General features: G+C 39.9%; 1 protein-coding gene across 4 annotated transcripts in view; it reads left to right on the top strand.

Annotated features, from left to right (window-relative positions):
- The first annotated feature begins 8,203 nt into the window (after positions 1-8,203).
- LOC137239865 (alpha/beta hydrolase domain-containing protein 17B) overlaps positions 8,204-12,842 on the top strand; it is a 264,072-nt gene continuing 259,433 nt past the window's right edge. For 3 of the 4 annotated variants that reach the window (XM_067765629.1, XM_067765621.1, XM_067765616.1), the window contains exon 1: positions 8,205-8,839. In XM_067765629.1, the coding sequence (XP_067621730.1) occupies positions 8,370-8,839 (470 nt within the window). In that variant the 5' untranslated portion in view covers positions 8,205-8,369. Of the gene's footprint in view, positions 8,840-12,842 lie in introns of all 4 variants that reach the window. The other variant, XM_067765608.1, reaches the window with a different exon arrangement.

The following is a 12,842-nucleotide window of genomic DNA, read 5'->3' as shown; positions in this document are numbered from 1 at the left end:
CACGGTTGAGCACATACAGTACCTACGTTTATACAAGGTGGAACACCACACTATCTACATGGCGATGTAGCCACCGATAACGTTGTTGTAAGAGATCAATTAAAATATGTTATTCATAAACACTGATTCTTATATTTTCATTATCATTAAACTGTAGACTGTAGACTCATGACGGGTATTCTTACTGGTCACTGCCTTCTGGCGTCACATGCCTTTAAATTAGGCTTGGTCAGTGATAGCAGATGTAGGAAGTGCGGGTTGGAGGAGGAAACGATCGATTACGTTCTGTGCTCGTGCCCTGCGCTTGCCAGGCTAAGACTCCAGCTGACAGCTGTCAGATCTAGAAGCAGCAATTGGCTTTAGTTCTAGGAAGCTTCTGGTATTTGTCAAGAGGACGGAGTTATTTTATAACATGTCCTGGTTGTTGATAGGGTTTTTAGCTTGGTCGTTAAAACAAATTTCTGGTAACACTACGGACTCATTCAGTCTATGTGAGGTCGTCATGAACCAGCCAGTTCAACCTAACCTATATTTTGTTTTGGTTTTTACTTTAGAATGAACCGTTTAAGTAAGCGATGTCAGCTAACTAAGCGCCTTCAAATGTAGATCCATAAGGAACATGGGGTCGCCAGAGCCTCGGCTGTTAAAGAAACAGTATTCTCCACGGGTAGGTGAGGTTCACAATTGGGTTGGAGAAGCTATATATTGCGCTGGCAACCCATTGAACGGGTTGCGCTACACAACCCCCTGAACCAATTTGGTATTTTAATCGCCTCTTACGCAGGTATGCCTACCGCGGGTATACTCTAAGCCCCCTAACCCGCTGGAGCCATGAGAAGCGTTAGTGATCTTGGGTGTCAGGGCAGCAGCGTGCAACAAATGCACCATTCAGGAGGATACCCTTGCTGAGCCCAGAAAATTTGGGAAAGTTGGATGTACTGGTCGGATGCAGCAAAGGAGTATATTCTGTAATAGCATATGATCAACTTGGAGATAACCAAACGTTTATTTTCCTGTACAACAGGGAACTGGTTCTAGACCCTGCTGCTAAAGAAGGATAGGCGTAGTCACATCAATTCGTTCCCGGGTTACTTGGGGAAATCAATTTTAGCAGTACTTTGCACTTTTCATACTGCACGTCCATACAAGAACTACGGATAATGAATTAAACAGTTGTTGTTGTTGTTGAATTAAACAGTCATCTGCATTTGTGTGTTTTTGTAGCACGTCTAATTTCCTTCGTAACATCAATCAATTATCCCTTGTTATAATGTTGTGTTCTCTATGAATGCAAAAGCGAAGTATCTTCGGGTACCCCTGATTCTAGTTATCTGAAATCTCCTTGAATCCCTTGTGCCTTTGGCCTCAGAAAACAGCTAATTGTGGAGCCCTATTTATAGAACAAGATGGGTTTGATGGTGAATGAGGACAAAACGAAGTACCTGCTGTCATCGAGCAAAGAGTCAGCGCATATGCGCCTTGGCAACCACGCTACTGTTGGCAGCCATAATTTCGAAATAGTAAAAGACTTCGTTTATTTGGGAACCAGCATCAACATTAGCAACAACATCAGCACTGAAATCCAGCGAAGAATCAATCTTGCCAATAAATGCTACTTTGGACTAGGTAGGCAATTGAAAAGTAAAGTCCTCTCTCGGCGAACGAAAATCATACTCTACAAGTCACTTATCGTACCCGTCCTGCTATATGGGGCAGAAGCATGGACCATGACAACAGCAGATGAATCGGCTTTGGGAGTGTTCGAGAGAAAAGTTCTTCGAAAGATTTATGGACCTCTACGCGTTGGCGATGGCGAGTACCGAAGAAGATTTAATGATGAGCTGTACGAGCTATACGCAGACATCAACATAGTCCAGCGAATTAAAACGCAGCGGCTGCGCTGGCTAGGCCATGTTATGCGAATGAAAGATGATGCTCCGGCCAAGAAAGTGTTTCTATCGGAACCCGCCTATGGAAGCAGAGGTAGAGGGCGGCCCCCACTCCGTTGGAAGGACCAGGTGGAAAACGATTTAAACTCCCTTGGTGTGACCAATTGGCGCCGGTTGGCGGAGCGAAGGAGCGACTGGCGCGCCTTGTTGGACGGCCATAACCGTTTAGACGGTTAAGCGCCAATTAAGTAAGTAAGTAAGTATTTATAGAACACTTTTCGGGTTAAATATATTAAAAACTTTAATCTAGCCTTACTGATATTAGTTTCTTTCTCATTCTAGGTAACTTGATTTTGACGATGTGCGCATAGCAATATTCCAAATATTCCAGCTGTAGCTGAAGGAAGAACATAAATTTGCTAAAATTATAAGAAAACTGCGACAACTATCCCCCGCCTTTTTAGTACCACAGATAAGGCGCTAACAAGCATACTATGGGAAAGGGTCAAGACCAAAGGATCAATATCACCTGTATTTAAAATTTATTGTGAAATCAAAAAATATGTAAACATATTAATAATAAATATCAATCAATCTAAAAAAATCAATCAATCTAAATCGACTTTGATAGCACGAATTGGGGCTTCCGGTATTATCCCTACAAAACTCATATGGCTTTGCAAACTAATGTTGAACAACACCACCAGCGCAGGAAAAATTGGGCATCATCACTGAGCTTCGAAAGTTTCAGAGAGGGCACAACTATTAATAGACGTTATTATACTTAATTAGCTTGTACATATCAATATACACATATGTAAAGTTCACTAGAATAATAAGGGAATAATTTAAATTGTAAAAAAACATTGTATATATGAATTATTTATAATTAAATATTATCTGAACATAAAGGACGCGTTTCATTCATGGAAAAGGCGATTTGACAGAAGGTAACCGATACGGGTAACCGATAGGCCAGTTACCCGTGTTGTTGTTGTTGCGTATGTTTTGGTTAGCGATAACAAAAACATAACTGATGAAGTAACTTAAAAATGTAAATAACATCGAGCGAGAACGAATGTAGAAAACACAATAAGTAAGAGCGAGTCGCACGTACACTTTTTGAGAGAGCGCATGCGTTACCTTTTTCACGACAGCAATTAAAAGTCATTAAGACGATAATTGGTGAACAAGTTATTGGTGACGACTAAGTAATCGATTAGGTAACGGGTACCTGTCTTTTAGGGAATGTGCAATGGCAATTTTCAACGAAATGAACACTAGATGTCGCCACCGCCGCTGTGAAGCCATTTGCAAAAAAACAGCAGAGAAAAAAAGATGCACGCTATTTCCGGTCAGGACTTCCAAAAAAAAGTTGGAACTCTTTTCTCAAAGTGGTGGTAAAGCAGTGAATAGGTGCTAACTGCAATTTATCTGGCAAGTGATTGCACAATTTCGTTAGGTGCAAAACCTGGGGCAGCGTGCCGTATACAATCGTGATTTACCTGTTCCGAAGGCATATGAACATATATTCGTGCGAACTTACGCCTAATTAACTACTTCAGGAAAAGGGAGCAGCTGCAGCTCGTAAGTATAGGCGAGTGTACATCTCTGGTCTGTTTTACGGCGGTTCCCTATTCGCGCTGAAGGAAGGGAAGCAGCGACATCGGGTACGTCCAAAACAACCACAACCAAAAAGCACACTTTTCATTGACTTCAGTGGCAAAGTCGTCTCGTGGACAGAAACCCATCCATATATATAAAGTTGCAGCTGCAAAAGCCGGACTCTCCGTGAGATCTGCAAAAATTTTGCTTGTTCCTTTAGTCTCGGAGCACACATGCAGCAGTCATCAGCAAAAACGCATCGTCATATCGAGCACGACAGAAATTGAATGTATAAAAAAAATATCATTAAGATGTACATACTGCTGCACTCCCCACCCTCGAGCGCAACCGCCATCACCCGGCCAACACCAAGTGATAGTACTACCAGGCGCAACCACAACCATTTCGACGCAGCACCCTCGAGCGCAACCGCAACCATCTGTGCCTACCACCAATGCCAGTGGCCCAACAACCACTTCGACGCGCAACCACCACCAATAGCGCCAACGAAACCGCGCGCTGGCATCATTACTGCGTGCAACACCGCGCGCAACCCACGGCAGCGCCTACCCAAATGCACCACAACCTCCAAGCTTACCACCACCACCAGTTAACACAACAGCAAGGCCGCTTCATATAGGCCCACCGATGCAAGCCGGGCACAGCAACAGATGCCGGCCACAACAACCCCAACAGGGCCGCCAACATAGGTCTGCTGCAACAGTACCGGTTACACCAACTTTAGTAACAACAACCAGCAGGGCCTCCGCATAGAGGCCTGCTGCAACATCACCTGCTTTAACCACAACAACAGTAGGGCCCAGAACACAGGCCTGCTGCAACGCCACATACAATAACAACATCGTTTAGAACAATGGGTGACTTCGTTCTGTGCTACCGACCACTATAATCTACTAAATTGAGAGATTCTAAAACCAAATTTGATCGTAGGAGAATGTAAAATCACAAAAACAAAAATTTTAGTATTTTAAAATTATAAGGGGGACTCATGATAGCATATAAACTTATAAGGTGTAAAATTATATCCATTTACACACGCGGTTATATGAACGCACCTAGTAATACTCTTGATAAACTTGATTGTTTTTCAGCTGTATTATTTCCAAAAAAATTTTTTTGATTGTTATACAAATTAAAAAATACCAAGATTAAGTGTAAAATCAAAACTAAAACGCCTTTACTTGCTTATGTTGGAGATTTTTGATAAAAATGCCGTCTGTAATGTCTGCAAGGTTGCATTCCTTTGAGTTTACCGCGTTTACACAATGAAATGTGCGCGTAAATTTATACAAATCGTGTAAATGATTTTTCATACAAAATTTGACAGCTCCTGCGTAAACTAGATAAATTTATACGTTTACACACTTTATAATGCATTTATACGGTTACATGAGTCCCCCTATAGAAATATGCTACTTTCTAGATAAAGCAAATTACACCCATACATTTACGTTTGCATATGCCATATGCATAAACGTTTAAAAATACTTTAATTTCAGTTCACTAGTATTATGAATGCGCTGCTTTAGACGTTTAAATTATAGTAAGTAATATACTCACTAGATTAAAGCAAATTACACACATACATTTACATTTGCATATGCCATAAACATAAACATTTAAAAAAATACATTAAATTCAATTCATTAGCATTATGAATGCGCTGCTTTAGACGAAGCGCCTTGAGAATGCCCTATACCCATTGATTTGTGTATTGCTTAATTGAACGATATGAGTACATAGTATAGAATACTAGGTTTTTAAATGATTTGACATATATTTACCTTATTTTGACTATTCTATTTCGGTGATTCAAATGTGACTCAGGAACGTAGCAGAACCAATCTTGTGTACCACGTTCAGTGAATCCCAGGTGAACATATAGGGCTATAAAAAAATAATTTAAATTGATCCATAAATGCCAAAAGCGTTTCGAAATTTTCTTTCACTTTCCTAAGGTTCGGGTCTTTTGGATATACGCTCACATAGAAGTCACAAATATATGTAACGACACGTTCGTACCAAGACAGCGTCATTAAAGTTGTGTAAACAAATGAGTCACATGTGACTCATGAACTCATTCCAATACGCTATTATGAGTCACATATTATTCATCGAACAGGGAAGTTGCCAATAAACTTCCATGAATACTTTTTTTTTGATTTCTAGTTTTTCTTCAACTAACCTGAAAAACTAAATTAAGATAAAATAAAATAAAATGAAATAAACTAAATTAAGATAAAATAAAATGAAATGAAATAAACTAAATTAAGATAAAATAAAATAAAATGAAATAAATTAAATTAAGATAAAATAAAATAAAGAGGAGATAAACTAAACTAATTAACACGAAAATAAAACCGAAAGAAATATATCAAATTTGTTCAATGAATAGTAAATTTGAATTTCAAAACATTCTAAAACGTGTGAAATATATTAAAAGGGTTCCGTACTGATCCTAAAATTTACGAATGGGTTTAATGATACAATTTTTAAGTTTATTGTATGCACCTGCAAGTTGAAAAATAGATAGAGAGAGATAATTTTATTTCGGCATTTCATCAAAAAAGAATCTACAGTAGTGCACGTGGAAGTACCAACAAAAATTATTAACAAATTTTAAAAGTTATTTAATTTCTTCTATTTACCTATATAAATTTTAAATTTTTACATAATGAAAGCTATGCAAAAAAATGTCCACAAGGATTTGGAAAAACAAATGAAAACTTGATAACTGCTTTAGAACCTTGAACATTTTGGAATTTTCAATAAATTTTTGTCTATGCAGTTTTAGACGTATAAATAAAGCCTGATAGGGTTACGGAGAGTTACAAACAAAATTTTGGAATTTTTTTCGAAAACATTTTTTTTTAGTTATTTTTAAAGCTTTCAGTATACCGTTAATTAAACTAGTTGCTAAAATTAGCGAAATAATAAAAAAATGAGAAGTTCGTTGGTCCTAACTTCAGAGGTTTACCTAGTATGTATTAAAGATAAATATAGTCTAAGTCTTCAACAATAATGAATTGTCAATAAATCTAAATTGTAAATGGCAATGCTGAGGTCTCCTTTCATTTAGAAGGCACATACGGCATACAGGTAAGGGGCCACCGAAAATTTAGGAGCGAAAATTGAGGGCGGGTTAAAGCACCGGGCGTCGCAACAACACGCGCGGCGCCCCCTCTATATATTCGGCCTATTTTCTTTTTCCTTTTCAGCTTTTTTTATTTTAATTTTCAACTTTTTTTTTTGTGTTTCAATTTTCAACAGCTTCGATTTTTTTTGTGTTATATTGTAATTTTTTTGAATTTAAATTATGAATGTTTAACGGTCTGTCCGTGACATCCGGTTCGGCCGGATGTTGTTTTAGTTTGAATTTATAGGCGTTTTGAATTCGTTCTGTGCTTTTTGTCAATTTTTTCTTTTAAAGGCATGATAGGAATTTTTTTTGTTATGGCGCAGCACAGCAAGGTTGGCAAGAACCCAACCCAGTCGACATGACTAGCCACAGTGCACCCTCAGATCATGCCGACTGCCTTCCTTGCAGCTCCCATGGTAGATGCGAATCCATAACAAATTTACTTATAAAATATCAAAACAAATGTTGCAACAAATTTCTGTCGAAATGAAAACACATGAAAATGAAGTGTTGCCAGCTCAGCAACGCTGGCAATTAATTTTTTTGTTCTCTTTTAGGATTAATACAAGGCGGTGGCGGCTCAACATAAATTTAATAAATATAAAATTACATTGTTTTTGCAATTTACTAAATATTTTGCAATTTAATATATTAAAAGAGAAGATAATAAATCTTCAATTTATCGAAATAAAGAGATACTGGGAAATATTTGGAATTTTCATTTTTTTAGGCGCAGTCTTTTCTCTTCTCTTCTCTCCTATCCTCTTCCCTTCTCTTCTCTTCTTTTCTCTTTTCTACTCTTCTCTTCTCTTCCCTTCTTTTCTCTTCTCTTCTTTTCTTTTCTCTTCTCTTATCGTGTCTTCTCTTCTCCGCCCTTCCCTTCTCTTCTCTTCTCCACCTTTCCTTCGCTTCTTTTCCCTTTCCTTCTCTTCTCTCCTCTTATCTTCCCTTACTTTCCATCTCTTCTCTCCTGTTCTCCTTCCTACACCTCTCGCCATGTCACGTCTCATCTCTTGCAAATTCCTGCTAAATTCACTTCGCCTGCGGTGTGTGGTTGTTATTAAATTGCCTGCGGCGCTTTTTCGTTAAATACAAAATCTCTGTGCTTATTTTCGTTTCGCATTATTAAATAGATAGAGATGGAGAAAGTTGAAACCGCTTAGCCAACTCAACTCGATTACTTTTTATTGTTGCTTTCCATGCAATTCGGTAAGCTAGCTAGTGTTTTAATTGTGATAGTTTGCAACGAAATACAACTTTTGTACATTTTAAAACTCACCAAATAGCGCCCCAGCTATCTTGTTCAAGGTCGAATCACCATAGAAGATTGCGCATTGCGCATGTAAACATTAGACCAGCAGTTTTTATGGGCAATTTTTACGTAATTTCCTTTAGCTCTTGTTTTGTTCCCTCATTCTTTCATTCGCTCAAGCAGTCAAGTGTGACGTAGTTACGCAGAACGCAGCAATTTGAACTCGTCAATGTGCAATCTGGTAAGTATGTGTTGTTCAAGCGATTTATAAAAATAGAAGTCGATTTTTCAAGCCAAAATCGATTAAATCGACGAAAAATCGAACTCAAAGCCTGCTCTTGTATACGGGTAACATTTTTGGTAGAGATATTATACGATGATAAAAACATTGTGAGGGCCTTAATCAACAGCTAACAAAAAGTTAAGTGATCGCCTAGTCTGTAGAATTGAAAAAAGTGAATACATGGTAATGTTTAGTATTAGCGAACTGTGTTGCATGTTTTGCTGTCCACCATGTCCTGGACCTATTGCAGCGAAGCTGGCATTCCAACCGCCGGAGCCCACCTACAAGTTGACGCCAGCTGACGACACTAACGTAAAGTACAACTTGCATTTATATGATCGAGCAGAATGGCAGTATTCAGAACGTGATAAATCCAAAGTAGAATCGTTTTTTACCAGGACTTCCCGGGGAAATTTAATTTCGTGTATATATGTGCGCTGCAGCAGAAATGCAAAGTACACTATACTATTTTCGCACGGTAACGCTGTTGATTTAGGTCAGATGAGTAGTTTCTACATATCTCTTGGATCCCAGTTAAATTGTAACATTTTTGGATATGATTACTCTGGGTACGGGATGAGTAGCGGAAAACCTTCTGAAAAAAATCTGTATGCTGACATAGAAGCTGCCTGGCACGCACTACTTAACAGGTAAAAGACGATTTGCACATTTATGTTTGCAGAATATATAAGTATATGTATAATAGTCTAGTACAGTGGTTGTTGTAGCAATGCTTCCCCCATACAATAGGTGCGACCGATCACAATTTGTGATCAATGTCCTCTAACGTGAGTCAAAGGAAACATGCAGTTTCAACAGAAGTGGACCATAGTGAGAGGGGCGTTAGAGGTTAGTTGGTTCCACATTACAAATGAAGAGGTGGTTGGTGTAAGACAGCTTGATCCAGGCGACCCCCAAATAAGGGATATAAACCAACGCATCAGATTGCTTGTGGACGAACACAAGCGGGCGAAATGGGAAGAGCACCTAAGAGGTTGTAACCTCTCTACCGGTGTAGGTAAACTTTGGTCCACCGTAAAGTCCCTATCAATCCGACTAAGCACAAAGACAAAGTTTCCATCGCCTTTGGCGATAAGGTGCTGTCGGATGCGAAAAAATGCGCGAGCGCTTTCTGCCGACAATATATAATGCATCCTACGGTCGACAAAGATAGACGGAGAGCCAATAGACACGCACATAAACACAAACTCAGCGCGTCACCAATTACCATCACCGCTAGAGAGGTTGAGGACGCCATTGGTCGCGCTAAACCATCCAAAGCAGTGGGCCCAGACGGCATAGCCATGCCGATGCTTAAAAGCGTAGGGAAAGAGGGTTTCAAATATTTAGCGCATGTCTTCAACCTGTCTCTTTCCACCTTTGTCATACCCGAGAAATGGAAAATGGCTAAGGTGGTCCCGCACTAAAGCCTGGGAAACCAGCTAACATAGGTGAGTCGCATCGTCCGATATCTCTCCTATCGCCAGTGGCAAAGACGCTTGAAGCCATTTTGCTCCCTCATTTCCAAGCAAATTTGCAGCTAGCCCCTCATCAGCCTGGCTTCAGAAAACTCCATAGCACTACCGCCGCGCTAAATGCCATTATCACCCAGATAAATTGCGGTTTAAATCAATACCCCCACCATAGAACAGTACTCGTAGCGCTAGACCTATCAAAAGCTTTTGATACGGTGAACCATGGCTCGTTACTGCAAGACCTGGAAGGGTCTACCCTTCCCCCATGTCTTAAAAGGTGGACCGCAAATTATCTGGGTGGTCGGCAGGCATCGGTGCAATTTAGAAACGAAACATCAAAACCAAGGAGAATTAAACAAGGGGTGCCACAGGGTGTTGTCCTATCCCCACTTTTGTTTAAATTCTACATATCTAAGCTACCTTCACCACCGGAAGGAGTCACAATCGTTTCCTACGCCGATGACTGCACAATAATGGCCACAGGCCCAGGCCCAAAGATCGATGCGCTATGCAATAAAATAAACGGCTACCTCCCTGATCTCTCCAGTTTTTTCGCCTCGCGAAACCTGGCATTGTCACCGACTAAATCTTCCGCGACCTTATTTACAACATGGACGCCCCAAATGTCGACCATATTGAACATCCACGTCGATGGCACTATGCTACCGACTGTCCTACACCCCAAAATCTTGGGTGTGACGTTTGATCAGGATCTACATTTTGGTGCGCACGCAACCGCAATTGTTCCAAGAATTCAGAGCCGTAATAAAATCCTCAAATCCCTTGCAGCCAGCCGATTACGTGCTACGCGTCACCCATATGGTCGCCAAGCCTAAAAACCACCCACTGGAAAAAACTACAGGCCTGCCAAAATACTGCTCTCAGAATCGCCACGGGCTGTCTTCTTATGTCCCCAGAACACCATCTGCATAATGAGGCGAGAATACTCCCCATCAGGGAGAGAAATGAGATGCTGACCAAACAGTTTCTGTTGAATACCCAGAAACCTGGGCATCCCAACAGACATCTGATTGACGAACCAGCACCGCCTAGGGGCCTAAGGAGTCATCTCCGTAAGCATTTTGAGGAAATACGTCACCTGAGAACCCAGCCGTATGAAGCGGAAAAACACAAGCAGGTCCTTGGTGAACTCCATAGACAGGCGTCGGACCTTTATGTCGGGAATTGCCCGGTGAATCCAGTACTTGAAGAAAAATATCCAGAACTCGCAGAAGAGGAACGCATACTCCCCAGGGAAACGCGTGTCACTCTTGCTCAACTTCGTTCTGGACACTGTAACAGGTTAAACTCTTACCTATCCAGAATCAACCCCGACATACAAAATGTATGCCCTGCTTGCAATGTGTCCCCACATGACACCAACCATCTCTTTAATTGTAATGTGGAACCAACGCCTCTAACAGCCCTTTCCTTATGGTCCACCCCTGTTGAAAGTGCAAGTTTCCTTGGACTCCCGTTAGAGGATATTGATGACAATTTGTGATCGGTCGCGGCTATTAGGTGGGGCGAGCATTGCTACAACAACAACAACAGGTGGTTGGTGTCATGTGGGCACCCATTGCAAGCAACACATACATTTTGAATGTCGGGGTTGATTCTGGATAGGTAATATTTAACCTGTTACAGTAGCCAGAGGTAAAAGACGATTTGGTAGTAGTCTAGTTGAGCGGTCGACAGCTAATACGCCACCAAAAATATCGAGAGAGGTGTCAATCGGGTTGGATTTTATATAAGGTGCCACGATTTTCAAACTTTTGTTGATTTGTAGGGGAATATGGGGACCCAAAAATCACCAAAATGGAGTCCACAGCTCTAGAAAACTCTTAGTTTATGAAATATAAGCGTTTAAATTTCCAAATTTAGTAACATTACAACTTAAGTCCTGCGCCTAAAATTCGGGTCGCACATCTCGATAGCAATATCAAAAGACGCGTATTTTTTCAAGATTCAGAATCCGAAAGCAGAAACTATATTTTTTTTATCTCGATTAAACGTTATTCGCGGAAAACCCGTCGGTACTATTGTCGATTTTTTCGTTGCAATTAAACAAACGAAAACATATGAAGGTGGTGAATAATGTTGCCAGCTCCTCAACAATATCTTGGTTATCTTGGTACAGGGGCTGAAACTGTTATTCCTTTTATAATATAAGTCCTTGCAAAACTATTAATTTTGGACTTTAACTTTGGCTCAAGATAAAAATTATTTTCGGATTTTTATTTTTTGAGCCCGATAGAACTAAAACTCGGACTTTTAAAAATAAAGGTCTCGAAATAAAAGTTAAGTCAAGACTTTTATTTTTTAAGGTCGAAATAAAAGTCCCGCTTGATAACAAAGAAATGGCTTATCCGAAATAAAAATTTTTTTAATTCGGATCAGCCGTTTCTTTGTTATCAAGCGGGACTTTTATTCGGCCCTAAAAAATAAAGGTCTTTATTTAACTTTTATATACAACACTTTTATTTTTAAAAGTCCGAGTGTAACTAGGTCTATCGGACTAAAAAAATAAAAATACAGATTTTACTTTTATATGTGGACTTTTATGGAAAAAGTTCGAAAAATAAAAAGGATGCATGATTCGACATGATATTGCTATAGGGATACCTGGGAACTCGAAACATTTTTACCTAAGACAATTTTTTGACCAGGACTTTTTCGACTCAAAAAAAAAAAAAAATAATTATTATTTTCCCCCCCTGTCTTGGTAAAACATTATGGGCCGATTTCACCAACTCGACTAAGGCTAAAACTTAGTGGCGGTCCTGCTACACCGCAGACTTTGTCAGGTAAATAAAATGGCAAAGAGATGGAGGGTATTCCGAATACTGCCGATTCCGATGCCCTTAATGAAGATATTTATGGTAAATTGCCTAAAATTTGTATGTAGTTGTTTGAGTACTGATTTAGACTTTTCCAGCGGATAAAAACGAGGAACTTCCACAGCCGAATGTAGAAACGCCTGTACCCGGTCCTGCCACACTGCGGAAGAAGACGAGCACACCACTGTGGACAACTCAAAAACAGTGTGACAAAAATGCTAAAGCCACGTCCTGGGAGCATTTGGCTTCAATTAAAAGTAAGTGGACAGAAGCCAAATTGCAGATAGAGGTTTCTTTGGCGAAGAAGGAGGAAGAGAGGGTAGAGCTTCAAATGAAGT

This window comes from Eurosta solidaginis, chromosome 1 (assembly GCF_040869045.1).
Source record: "Eurosta solidaginis isolate ZX-2024a chromosome 1, ASM4086904v1, whole genome shotgun sequence".
Classification (NCBI taxonomy): domain Eukaryota; kingdom Metazoa; phylum Arthropoda; class Insecta; order Diptera; family Tephritidae; genus Eurosta; species Eurosta solidaginis.
The sequence above is the reverse complement of the archived record's forward strand: the minus strand, read 5'-3'. Positions and strand labels throughout refer to the sequence as shown.